Below are 13,710 nucleotides of genomic sequence, written 5' to 3'. Positions count from 1 at the left end.
GAAAGTTCCTCGTAGTGAGGAAAACTAATTCCTTTAGCTCACAGAACATGGGTTGCTTGTTAGTCGGTACCTCGACTGGTTAGTTCATTTCTGTTATTGTTTGACTTTGGTGTCTTTAATGGTTAAAAGGACTCAAGGAGTTTGCATCTTATCTGTCAGAAAGGAAAACAGTGCTGCAGAATCTTCCAAGCAGTGGAAGTAAATGGTGACCAGTTTTCAAACAGGAAAAACATTTGGATAAAAAACATAGAATGCCTCCATACTGCTGGACTGGCATAATCCAAGTCTCTTGAAGTCCTGACATGCCATTTGCACACCGTCACACCACACATACCCAGTTCCAACAGTGTGCATGTGCACATGAACGTGGCTCCAAGCTAAAGATCTACAGGCTAAAAACGGTGTAAATAATGCCTTTTTAGTCATGTTGGGACTTTAGGAGACATGGATAACACCAAACAGTATGGGGGGATTTTATGTTTTTATTCTGTTGTTTGAAAACTGGTCACCATTCACTTCCACTGTTAGAGAGATTCTGCAACACTGTTTTCCAGTGAAACTCTAGCAGTGTTTTGTGAACTAAAAAACTAAACCTGACCTTCAGTCGGCATGAGGGTGAGTAGATACTGACTGAATTTTCATTTATGGGTGAACTGTGCCTTAAATTATTTTAGTTGTTGACCCTGTCCACAACAGTTCATTACTTAGCTTCCAGGCTGCTATTCCTCTCTGCCTCTGCAAACTGGGGGTACCATCTATTGTAAGTAATGCGCTGACTATCGATAACACAACCCCACCTTAAATAATCCTCTAACTATCTCTTTAACCTGCAGATATCCTTTTTCCAATAATCTGGATTGGATTGTGATAAATGAATGATGTGTGTTGTGCATTTGCCAACTATGCTGCAGCTACATTTTCCGGCCTGGTTTCTTATCTGTGGCACAGCATGCTGTAGTGCTATTGCTGTAGGTGTGGCCAGTGTGAGGGCTAGTACCGGCCATGGCAGTACAGCTGGTGCCAGCACTCACCCACACAAACACACACACACGTAGAGATTCACAGCCAGAGACTTCCTGTTGTTGGACCATGATCACACAGCCTGTTTGCTCTGCTGCTCCCACTTAAACCTCAGTAACTCAGCTAATTCTCCCCCTTGAACAAAAGCCTGCCCTGGTCTCCCCTTTACGTTAACCTCCTTTCTGAGTAAATGAAAGAGCCTCTCCATCAGTGTGTCTGCCGGCTCCTTCCTGCACCACAGCCTGTATCTCCAGGGATTCAGGCCAGTGTGATTTAAAGATCTTCAGTCTAGCTTCACATTAAAGCTTGTGGTTCACCTGTCTACAGTACCACACAGCTGCAGTTGAAGTTGTAGACATGTTTTCGGTGTTTTAGCATTTTGACAGCTTTATGCGGGTAATGCCTTCTCTCTGGATAATCCGCGTTAAACAGCTTAGAGGAAGGGCAGGGAAATCTGCACACTCCAAGTGTGAGATAGGGTGCATTCACTCTATTACAGGTTTTATTAGAAAAAGCCAGAATGATCTCTCAATCCAATTTCATCCTGATAATAACACAAGTATACTTAGTGTTTCTTTTTCTCTTAAGGAGATGGGATCAGCAGATATACTACTTCTGTCCAGGTGATTGACATTTAACATCAAATGCAGGCCCAGGTAGATATCACCAATTTCGATATGAGTTCACTAATAATAGTGTGTTACGTACTTATGGTCACATGGCGGATCTGAATTCTGATCTGTTATCATTACACATTTTGCGTAAGTTGGTATCTTTGCCAGGGCTTTAATGGATTTCTTCTTGTTTGGTGGACAACAACAACATTAAACAAGTGATACATCTGGAGATGAGTCCTTGCTGTTTCTTTATGTGGGACTGAGGCCAAAACCAACATTTATTGTTTAGTTTATTTGTTTAGATCAGTGACTCCCAACCAGAAATGCTTGTACCCTAAAGCAGTGTTTCTCAAATGTTTTTGCTGTTTACCACATCAGAAAATACTGAGCTGTACCACCTAACTATTTTGTGCCATTTGGTGGTAGAAGATGCTGTGAAGTCTTCACTGGGGCTTTACAAGCACAGGTTGACTGTCATCCACATAATTTTCAACGCAGCAGCTTGAAATTTTCTCCTCCTGATCTGAATCTTGTTGTTCTTGAAACATTTTCAGTCTCTTCATTTTACCTCCACTTGCTATCTTGCCATCACAGTTGAGCTCGTAGCTGCTGGTAATCATGGATGACATATGATGCATGCTATATGTGTGACTGAGACTACGTAGCAGGTTTATATCGAAACAACACAGGAGTGTCAAAACTTCTTTGAACTTTGTCTATTTTCCCTTGAAATTTTGCAGCATTTTAATAGTATACATTTTTTAAATGATATTCCTCCGCATACCACTAGAAGTAGCTTGTGTACCACTAGTGGTACATGTGCCACAGTTTGAGAATCTAGGCCTTAAAGGGTACCTCTGCATTTTCCAGGGGGTTTGTGGAAAGCTTAACCCATTAACTCAGCTGAACACCATAGGATTACCAAGCAATGGAGTGATGGTGATCTTGATTAATTTTACAATAACTATTAAGCTGCCCATCAGCCTGTGTCAAGTGAAACACAATGCCACGTTTTGTAAATGAAAGTGTGTGAAAACTAGTTGGCAAGCGTTCTGAGAAGTTGAAGTAATTTGCTAGTCTTAAAGACAATGTGGATGAATGATTAAAATAGTTTAAGTAATGAATAAACAGGATAACTAGTTAGCTAAAAGTAATTTGTTAGCAGTTTAAATAGTTAACTAAGAAGTAATGAGTAAACTGTAGAAATAGTTAACTAAAAGTAATGAATAAACTGTAGAAATGAGTAACTAAAAGTAATGAATAAACTGTAGAAATAAGTAACTAAAAGTAATGAATAAACTGTAGAAATTGTTAACTAAAAGTAATGAATAAACTGTAGAAATAGTTAACTAACTAGCTAAAGGTAAACAGTCTAAATAGTTAGCTAAAAGTAATTTGTTAGCAGTTTAAATAGTTAGCTAAGAAGTAATGAGTAAACTGTAGAAATAGTTAACTAAAAGTAATGAATAAACTGTAGAAATGAGTAACTAAAAGTAATGAATAATCTGTAGAAATAGTTAACTAAAAGTAATGAATGAACTGTAGAAATAGTTAACTAAAAGTAATGAATAAACTGTAGAAATGGTTAACTAAAAGTAATGAATAAACTGTAGAAATTAGTAACTAAAAGTAATGAATAAACTGTAGAAATAGTTAACTAAAAGTAATGAATGAACTGTAGAAATAGTTAACTAAAAGTAATGAATGAACTGTAGAAATAGTTAACTAAAAGTAATGAATAAACTGTAGAAATGGTTAACTAAAAGTAATGAGTAAACTGTAGAAATAAGTAACTAAAAGTAATGAATAAACTGTAGAAATGGTTAACTAAAAGCAATGAATAAACTGTAGAAATGAGTAACTAAAAGTAATGAATAAACTGTAGAAATGGTTAACTAAAAGTAATGAATAAACTGTAGAAATGGTTAACTAAAAGTATTTTGTTAACAGTTGAAATACTAGGCTTAAAGTAATGAAAACAGTTGGAAGCTACTGCTGTAGATCACAGAAAAAAAACATAGGCATAGGATTCTTTGTGGCTGGGCTGGAAATATCTGAATGCAACTTCATATTCATGTACAGAATAAGACCAACACACCTAATATGTTAACATAGAATGTACTCTATGATGGACTGTATTATTGCTGGGTGCTGCAGATTTTGTAAGGTGCTAAAAGTTCAGCTTCTTTTAGTATGTCAGCATGGTCGACTTTGTAAACATTTAAACCTTTGGGCTGCACAGATGCTCACACAGGCAGAGCGTTCCACAGTGCGGATATCATCTCTGTCTACCACCAGCCCCGCCCTGATCACCCACGCCCCCTCCAGTCTGACTGGCACCCAGAGCACACAACGTCAGGTGACTGGTGCAGCTGTGCCTGGCAGGAGGATCTGTGTCAGTTTGTATCAAACCCCACAGCGGTGGACGGCTCGCTGACCTGGTTGGAGTGTAGCCCGCTCAGCCTGCAGCAGGCTCAGCCCAGCTGTATCCCCAAGGAAGTGGCATCCCATCAGTGCAGAGCTCACTCTTCCTCATCCAGGGTCATGATTTGGATTTTGGTAGAAAGTGGAATTTCACTGAATATGCTTTTTATTATCAGGAAACAAACAGACTGAAGTGGTTTTAGCTAAACTGATGCTGTCAGGTTACCTCTGGCCCTTAACTGATGTGCTGTTGATTTTATGGATGCACGCTCTCACTGCTTTCTCAGTGTCTGAGTGGGTAGGGTGTTTATCATGATCGATCTTAATTATGGCGCTGCCGCAGGTTAATCATTTCTAGTTCTTGCTCTTATCTAACAGTGTCTCAGTCCTGATAATCAATTTATGGCCGCTTAAATCGCAACTTATATTTAAAATGTCATATTTATTATCATTACAACAAATATGCACATTGTCAAACTGGGTCTGATTTGTGTTTTTCAGAAGCTGGCAGCAGAATGTCAAAGTGCAGGCTACAGCGGCACACTGATCCCCTACAAGTGCGACCTGTCCAATGAGGAGGAGATCCTGTCCATGTTCTCAGCGATCAAGACGCTGCACAAGGGTGTGGATGTGTGCATCAACAATGCTGGGCTGGCCCACAATGAGCCCTTGCTCAGTGGGAAGACAGAGGGCTGGAGGAACATGATCGATGTGGGTGGATCGCAAACACACAAATACAAATGCCTGGGCTGAAACAAGCTGGAGAGAATCTTAGTATTTATTTATAACAGAGATTGTTAGAATGATCCGTCTTAGGTTTATGCTGTATTGATTTTATGGTTGCTCTGCTCAAACAGAAAAGCAGAGGGAGGAGCTATAACCGTTGCCGAGTGTGAGTGGAAGTCTTGTGTTTGTAGAGCTTGTGTTGTTCAAAGATAAAGAGTTAAAGCAGAAATGTGTGGATTTGTGCACACACACGCACACTGATCCCCTCCCTTCACCTCCCCTTGATTGGCTCAGAGGAGAAGCCTTGGCACGGCAGAGGCCCACTAATGAAAGCCAGCACTATTTCTCGCTGGGACATTCTGATTCATTGAGCTCTTGACCACCGAAACCCCCCCGCTCTAAAGTCTCTGTCCCCAGACTCCCCGCATTCATAACGTTCGTCCATCTGTTGTCATGGCAGCCCACGTGAATGTGTACAGCGGTGTATTTTTAGCCTGTGTTTAATCTGTATGCTGACCTTGTTTGGTCACTTCCCCTCTATCTTGCCACCACGTTGGCTTTAACCTGCCGTCTATCAATGTCAGTACGGGAGCAGCTTAGAGGCCTCAAGCTGAACAGGAACAGCAGGTTCAGATGGTCCAACACAGCGACCCAGTGAACATCAGTCAGTTAGACTCATCATGTGGCATTCTTATAAGTGATTAAGCAATAGGCCACAGTTAGGTTCTGCAAATGATGTCAACTTTCTCATGTTTGTTCACACAGTGTGACTTCAACTCCTTGTCTTACTTAAGTATAATATAGGTTAATAGAAACATCCACTGACTGATACATGGTTTAAGTTGCCCTTTTCACCTCTCCTGCAGGTGAACGTCTTAGCCTTGTCTATCTGCACCCGCGAGGCATACAAATCGATGAAGGAGAGGAATGTGGACGACGGCCACATCATCAATATTAACAGGTAAGCTATTAGATTTAAGAACAAATGTATCAGTTCATCTGAAAATACCAGTACCAATACCAATACAAGGTGAACAAGAATTGATATTGAATTTCTATCTAAATTTGACCATGGGAGCTGACGTGAGTTGAACACTGGGGGGAAAAAATGTCAGCCTGTGTAATGTTAGGGTGTGATGTGGTGGGGTAGGGATTAATATTTTAGCAAAAATGACACATTTTCTACCCTGGGAACAGAAACTCACTATCCCAATATATGTGGGTTCCAAACCAGATCACTTTAGTGTTTAATCTGGTGGTATTAAGAATTATTATTGAGGCAGGAAAAACATTATTTCAGCATTATAATGAACATGATATAAACATGCTGCGTGACATCTGACCTTCACTGTGGCTGCATGCAAGGATGAAATGCAAGTTCAGCCTGTGATCTGTCACTGTCTGACTGAACAGCCTCATGGAAGTGAGATTTTACAATTCTTCATATTTTAAACTAATGAAATTTGTTAAATCAAGTCATTTGGTGTTTCCAGAGTCTTGATATTGAGCTGAAACAGATTCCACATTCTGTTGGCATTCAGAGGCTGCTGCTGAGCGCAGCAGACAGCTGTCACCATGCGCACTTAACTTTTCAACATAGTCAACTTAATTAATGTAATGATCATTTAAAGTTAAAAAACAAAACTTTAAAAAAGCTCTCACTCACTGGGTGTGCAGATGAATTCTTCAACAGATTTTGGCATCTTTCTTCAGGGAGGGGCGTTTTTTGCCACAGCCAACTGCTGAAGGTAAAGCCATCATATGCTGCTATCTCTGCCAGTATTTCACTCAGATGTATTTTGGAAAAACTATAATTCCAGTGTTCCTGAAGCTTTTGGCTTCACCTGGAATGCGCACAATTTACATCTCCATTGTCTAATATTTCTGCTCAAAGCTGGTGGCACACATCAGGTTGTGTCTAATTCAGATGGTAGAGCCACAAGTTCCTGTGTGAAGTTTATTAATGATCAGAGGCATTTGAATTCATGGCTTTTTATGATTGTCAACTAATTAATTAGAGTGCTTGGTGTCCTCGTGCGGTAACACATAAGAGCAACAAAACACACGCTACTCTGCATGAAAATTAAATCTTAAGAATAATGTGTCAACATGCTATGACTTTATTTTCCTTTCCTGTCAAATGCCAATTAAATTTATTAGTCTATGGCATTTTTAAAACTTAATTTTTCCTGCTTTGCCTCAAGATTGGTGGGTTGCATTTTTGTAGGCCAACCCCAAAGTTTTTATGCATTCATGTGCTCCTAAGTTGGTCCCAGTTTCCGAGATATTAATGGGTCATTTTTCTGACTTCGGTGTGTTCATGTGCTGTTCAGTCGTAAAGTGGAAACAACATGGATGCCACTAATAGTATGGGATGCTAGTGGTACAGGACTTGTTATCAGTGTTAATGCTAATAAAAAACATTTCTAATTAATCAGGTCACTTTATGCAACTAAGGTCATGACTTAATACTATATTACAAATTACAGAGACCAAAAATGTTATGCCATATGTGAATTAATGAAAACTTATCAACCAAACATTTATTTTCGTTTACCATATGTCTGTATATATGATGCAGACAAATAACTTGGCAACTCGTATAACAAAATTTACTCCGACTGTCTGAGTTGAAGGGGCGTTCATGTGAATTTCCAGTCAGGAAATAATTTTTCCCGTATTTCCAACACCACATGAATGCACTCTCAGTATCACACTAGTTCCCTCAAGAAAAAACCTAATAAGAGTTTTTATTTGGATTTCAGATCAGTGCAGAAAATAAACTGGTGAACAAACATTTTGTTTTCATTCGTTGTCCGTAGTTGTCTAGTGTTCAGCATGATGAAGTTTTGTTTTGTTTTGTTTGTTTTCCCCCCACTTTTAATTTCTATGGTTTTACATAGAATATTTACACCAACAAGATGATTGTAACAATCAGTGTACTATCATAAGCAAGTGAAAAGAATAAAGAAAAAAAGAATGAACATTAAAAATACTGGCAGTAACAAATTGATAATATTGATTGTATACAATATGATAAAGGGCAAAAACAAAAGACAAACAAGGGGGAACATAAGGGAAAATAAGGAAATGAGTAAGTAAACAAAAATAACAATAAAGAGATAAATTAGATGAGAGAGAGAGAGAAAGAGGGAGAGAGGGAGAGGGGAGAGAGAGAGAGAGAGAGAGAGAGAGAGAGAGGAAAGAGAAGAAGAAAAGAACAGTCGTTGGAGTCAGTGAGGAGCACAAAGTACGTGCAAGAATATCCAGAGGTCACATCTCACATTAGGCACAGGAGGGGAAGGAGCAGCCGGTGGGCTGTATCCTCTAATGTTTGTCAGGTGACAAGTTGACTCTTCACAAAATCAAAAAAAGGGAGCCACAGTTTCAGGAACTTACTGGAAGAGCCTTCAAAGATGTTTTTTTTTGTTTGTTTTTATACAATTTAAGGTAGTAAAGAATATCTGCAATCTGATGAAAATGAGAGGGAGGATTTTTGGCTTTACAGCTAAACAATATCAATCATCTTGTCAGCAAGGTTACAGTATGATGAAGTTTAATGTCCATGATAATCACTGTTGTCTTGTTTAGCCACTTGTTAGCAGGCACTTTTTTAAAGACAAATTAAAGCTTAAAAATCATGAGTCGGGTATTTAGTGACATATTTTATGTCATAGAACAAAACATGAAAATATCTTATTTCAGACAAATCATCAAAAACCCATTGATTTTCAGACAAGGGAACCAATGTGCAAAAATGCTAACTTGTTTCATGTTTTAGACACACACTGCAGCACTCTGTTGATAAAATAATATTTTTGTTGAAAATTGTATAAATATTAATTGATTCAAATGTCAGTTTTGCATTTTTTTTTAACTGTTCTGGGCATGTAAAGCCCTACAAGACACTGTCTGTGATATTATCCTGCATTCATGTGGTATCAATATAATCAGAAAAATGAGTTCCTGACTGGGTAAATTAAAATGAACGCCCCTTTGAGTCTGAACAAAACAAAAAGTCAGCAAAAATGTTGGTATACAAATTGTTGTCTGTTGACATCATATATGCAGAAACATGGCATGCAAAAGTAAATGTTGATAAGTTTTTATTATTATTGTTGTTATTATTATTATTATTAATAATAATAATAATAATAATAATAATAATAATAATAATAATAATAATAATAATAATATATTGCATATCATGTAGAGCAGTGTTTCCCAAACCATTTTTCTGGGGACTCACTTTTTAAAAATGACAAACCATTGTGATTCAAATCAAAATACTTTTTAGATAGTCGATCAATCTGTTGATTATTTTCTCAATTAATTGATTATTAGTTGCTTGGTTTATATCCTGTTACAATTTTGTCAATTGAAAAATAAGTCCAAACATGTGAAAACAGATGGAGCACATGGAAGTACGCATGTTTGGACCTATTTTTCAACTAGTGATCAATCAGGCAATACTTTTTCCACTAGTCCATTTGTTGTTTAGTCCATAACATGTCAGAAAATGGTGAAAAATGCTGATCAGAGTCCAAGAATGGGAATGACTGACGCAGAGTGACCTAGATTAGTTACACAAGTTATTTTTTTAGTATTAATCCTGATAACAAGTCAGGTAGAGCAACATTTTAGGGGTTTTAGGGCATTTCAAGGTGCAGCAACAATTCTGAGATGGTAAGTAAAGCTTCAAACTTTTCATTTCTGCATACTTGAATAGCAACATGAAATCTTCACTGAGAAGCAAGTATCAGCCAATCCATCACCCAGATGACACATACAACCACCCTACCCTACACTTTGTTGCATCCACATTGTTTCTGCATTGTGACTTAAAAGCTCGTGAACACTTTGCAGTCCAAAAAATGACCTCTGCAAATGCAACATTAGACCATATGAATAAACCTGACTTGTGAGAAGTCTTATTGTGCAAGATTTACAGCATGGCAAGTCATTCAGAGAGAATTTATTACATTATGTTCATCATCTCATGTTTCTCTATCTCCCCTACTACCTGTTACAGTATGGGCGGGCACCGAGTGGTACCGAGTGCTGATGAGCATTTCTACTGTGCCACCAAATACGCTGTGACTGCTTTGACTGAGGGACTACGGCAAGAGCTTCGAGAAGCAAACACCCACATCAGAGCCACGGTAAGTTAGTTGTCAACATCAGCGACTGCGTTTACATGCATACAAATATTCAGGTTTTTTTCTTTTTTTTTTTTTTCTTTTTTTTCAAAAAAGCCAAAACACACTGCAGAATAATCCAGTGAAGTAACAAACGTTTCAAGGAGGAGACGAGCATCTGTCTGTTTGTTACTGATATTTTAGTCAGGGCACTGTTCAGTACCATCAGGATTTATCACCAAAAAAAGTTTTCTATCAGTCTGCACTTCACACACGATCCCCCTCCCTCCTCTCTGCTGTCTCTAGATCTTCGTAGTTATGATTAATCGACAGGGAGTAATTAAAATCATGAAACAGTAATATTATGTTTCATGATCATAAAAAGTTTTTATATCAAGTCGGTGCATCTGTCCATATTCACACACTCTCTCCCTCCCTTGCTCTCTGCGGCGGGTAGATTTTTTTTATCTGCTTTCAGGTGGAGCTAAAGCTCAATCAGCACTCGCTCCTCACGTCCCTGCCTTATTTATTCCATTTAACTCCCCAAACACCAACTGCAGCTGCAGCTAAAAAAAAGCCCTGGTCCTCATTTGACGCTCCAAAATCGAAACAAGTTCGGAGTGTGAGCGTCAAGTCAGTTTGATGCACGTCAAGATGCTTTCAGTGTGTGTTCTGCCATTTAGAACAATGGGTGCACTTCAAAACGGAGCGTCAGACGCCTTTAGTGCGTGCAAAACAAGGGGACTTCATGCAAGAACATTTTCATATCTTAAATTTCTTACATTTTTTCATATGAATGGCTCATGCAAACATGCCACATCAGAATCAACGCTCTCAACGCAGGTAACTGTATACCTTATCCACCTGTGTGTATTTGAGTGCACGTCCATGAGACTTGTAAATTAGCACAATTAATGATGTCAGGAAGTGCTCATTCATGAAAATGACATCAGAGACAAAAAAGAAGAACTTTACAAGATTGGAGTTTGATGTTCTGCTTTCAGAGATCATGAAGGAAGATCTGTCATTTTAACAGTGTCAGCAGTGGAATTTAAAGACTTGCTAAAGCAAAGAAACGAAAAAAGTGAATGCTGTTAATGCAGTGTTACTGGAGGGTTGGACTGTCATATGAAAATGACCTCAGAGGAAAAAAAAAACACTCGCAATAAGTAAGGAAAAGTAAGGGAAGTAACTGCAGTAACTGAAGTAACTGCAGCAGGAGGAGGGGCTCAAGGGAAGTTTTCATCACAGAGAACAGGGACAGAATAAGTGAAGATGTTGACCTGGACAGACTTCATAAACCTACATGTGCAAATATACAGCTAATACACCTGGCAGAAGGTAATAATAGGTCATTGAATGAATGATGAGAGGCTTCATATGTAAATTTACAATTCTATTATCATTTCAGTTGTAGTCACAGGATAATATGAAGATAATTATGAAGTGTATTTTTTTTGTCAAACTCAAATGTCTGTAGTTTAATGAAATATACAGTAATTAGTAAAACATTTCAGTTGGATACCAGCAGACTGACTGACTCTACAACAGGTCTGGACCTTGTAAACTGCATTCATATCTGAAAGAAAATATATACAAGAAAATTGGTGAACGTGTCAAGTTCCCCTAAATCACTCATACTCGGCTCAGTATCCCACCCACAGCACCATCTGATTGGTTTGAAGTCACAAGCAACAGCCAATAAACACAGACGCACTTTGTCACAGACAGGTAGACGCAGAGCTGCTCTGGTGAGCTGGGAGGAGCTCTGTGTGTGCAGAAGTTCAGACAGCAGATATCACCAAAGTTTCAATAAATATCACCACGCTATGATGTGTTTCTATGACGACAGCATAGTTACACCAGTGAAAATACCCAAAGTCATGGTCAGGATTTCACTCGAGGTGATGTGGTGACTTCAGTGGCTCTTCACAGAGATTAGCTGCAGAGTAAAACACAGCAGCATCTGTCCTGTCTGTTCACTGCAACTCTGCATTCAGATTTCAAGTATTATTACTTATATAAAAGTAACAGCAACAGTAAAACTATTTCACACCATGATGGTTACATGTAGTACACGGATCACATGCATGCTCAACCAAGAGGGGCGATCAGTACAGGACAACTGTGATGTCTGTGTATGTATCAGTGTGTAAACATGAAGCAGTGCATTTCTAATAAAGTTGTCTTCCCTGCAGTGTATATCTCCTGGAATCGTGGAGACTGAGTTTGCCTTCAGGCACCACAACAGTGATCCAGAGAAAGCCGCTGCAGTGTATGAGAGTATGAAAGTAAGAGTCAGCAGATGTATTTCACATAAAAGTCAAAGTATGCTTGTGTGGCTGCATCAGTAACACCTCTTTTCTCCTCTTTCCAGTGTTTGAAAGCAGAAGACATAGCCAGTGCAGTCACATTTGTCCTGAGTGCCCCTCCTCATGTCCAGGTATATCTCTCTGTCTCTCGTTCTACTGTAAAGTGCATCCATATTGAATACTGGATGGTTTCTGTATTGATCTCCCTTATTTGTGTCCTCAGATCGGAGATGTGCAGATGAGGCCAGTGGAGCAGGTGTCATAGCAGTGAAACAGGAAGCTGCAGGAGGAGCAGACAGATGGCAGCCATGGTGACTCCTTAGCGACCTCTGCTGGGCAAAGGGTGGGAGGGTGGGGGCTTAAAACAAATCAACTACAGCTGTGTCAGATCTGCAGGGACCACAGTCAGAGAGGGCTTGGAGCCTTGAGGAGGCTGTGCGAGGAAATGAAGGGTGTGGACTTTGTAAACCACTACGAAAATACTACTGAACGCAGCAACCTGGTATTTGTGAATCGTTGAGCCCAGTCCCCAACTGAGCCGACTCCAAACTACAGTAGAAACAAATGAGAAAGGAGGGAGTTGCTGCTGCTGTGCTATGTGGTCATCTGCACGACCATCACTTCAGAGGGAAGAGTATGCCATTGATTGCACATGTGTTTTTGTTTTGTTTTTGTAGGTCATATGACATATCTTTTTGAAATTAAATGGAAAGAGTAATTACTGTTTTTAAGAATGGCTTTTTGTTTTTGTTTTTTTGTTTTGATTTTTTTGATTTTTTTTTTTTTTTTATATAAATATTTTAACTTTTGATCATAGTGTGGTCTCAAACTCACTAACCATAGACAACAATATGTTGTACTCACTGTAACTAACCATCAACACTCTCTCCATCCAGCCACCTTTACACACCATATTTTCACAAACACATTCAGTCACCCAAGTTTGGATATACTCAGTTTTCAAACTCATATAAGGAATCAGGAAACATAAAAGAGACAAAGCCTTCTCTGTTAAAGCACACAAGTTTCTACAACCCACCTTTTTGCCTGTGTAATTTCAGTTGTTCTGCACTTTGGATTCATTTATGAGGAGTTATGAGAAGGAAACACTGGCAACTTCTGTTGGGGGAAAAACTCTGTGCACATGTATACCCTAGAAATGTGTACCTTTCAGTGGAAATTTCTCCTTCAATAAATAAATAAAACTGATTGCCCAGAAGGAAGTTATGGTTTGTTTTATGTTGACCACAGACTGTTATTGCAGAGGTAAGACACAATACAAGCTATGGACTTTGTGACAGATTTTTATTACACCTTATATAGAGTTGCATGACCTGTGTACTCCTCTGTTAACAACCATCTCATTTTTATCAGCAGTGCAATGTTGCATTTGACCTAATAAATAAGCCAGTCACAATGAATTGGTCCACAGTGGTTTATGTTTTTAGTGCAGGGGTCTGCAACCTTTATGAT

The 13,710-nt window shown here is 38.8% G+C and overlaps 1 protein-coding gene across 1 annotated transcript in view; it reads left to right on the top strand.

Annotated features, from left to right (window-relative positions):
• The window catches only part of dhrs11a (dehydrogenase/reductase 11a), a 36,511-nt gene extending 22,853 nt beyond the window's left edge, over positions 1 to 13,658 (top strand). The window contains exons 2-7 of the mRNA XM_084730426.1: positions 4,563 to 4,772; positions 5,654 to 5,748; positions 9,820 to 9,949; positions 12,124 to 12,216; positions 12,303 to 12,368; positions 12,461 to 13,658. Of these exons, the coding sequence (XP_084586552.1) occupies positions 4,563 to 4,772; positions 5,654 to 5,748; positions 9,820 to 9,949; positions 12,124 to 12,216; positions 12,303 to 12,368; positions 12,461 to 12,502 (636 nt within the window). The 3' untranslated portion in view covers positions 12,503 to 13,658. The remainder of the gene's footprint in view (positions 1 to 4,562; positions 4,773 to 5,653; positions 5,749 to 9,819; positions 9,950 to 12,123; positions 12,217 to 12,302; positions 12,369 to 12,460) is intronic.
• Positions 13,659 to 13,710: the final 52 nt, after the last annotated feature.

The sequence above is a fragment of the Lutjanus erythropterus genome, chromosome 11, assembly GCF_056507025.1.
Source record: "Lutjanus erythropterus isolate fLutEry1 chromosome 11, fLutEry1.hap2, whole genome shotgun sequence".
Taxonomy (NCBI): Eukaryota; Metazoa; Chordata; class Actinopteri; order Lutjaniformes; family Lutjanidae; genus Lutjanus; species Lutjanus erythropterus.
Note: the sequence above shows the minus strand (reverse complement) of the source record. Positions and strands in the feature narration are given on the sequence as shown.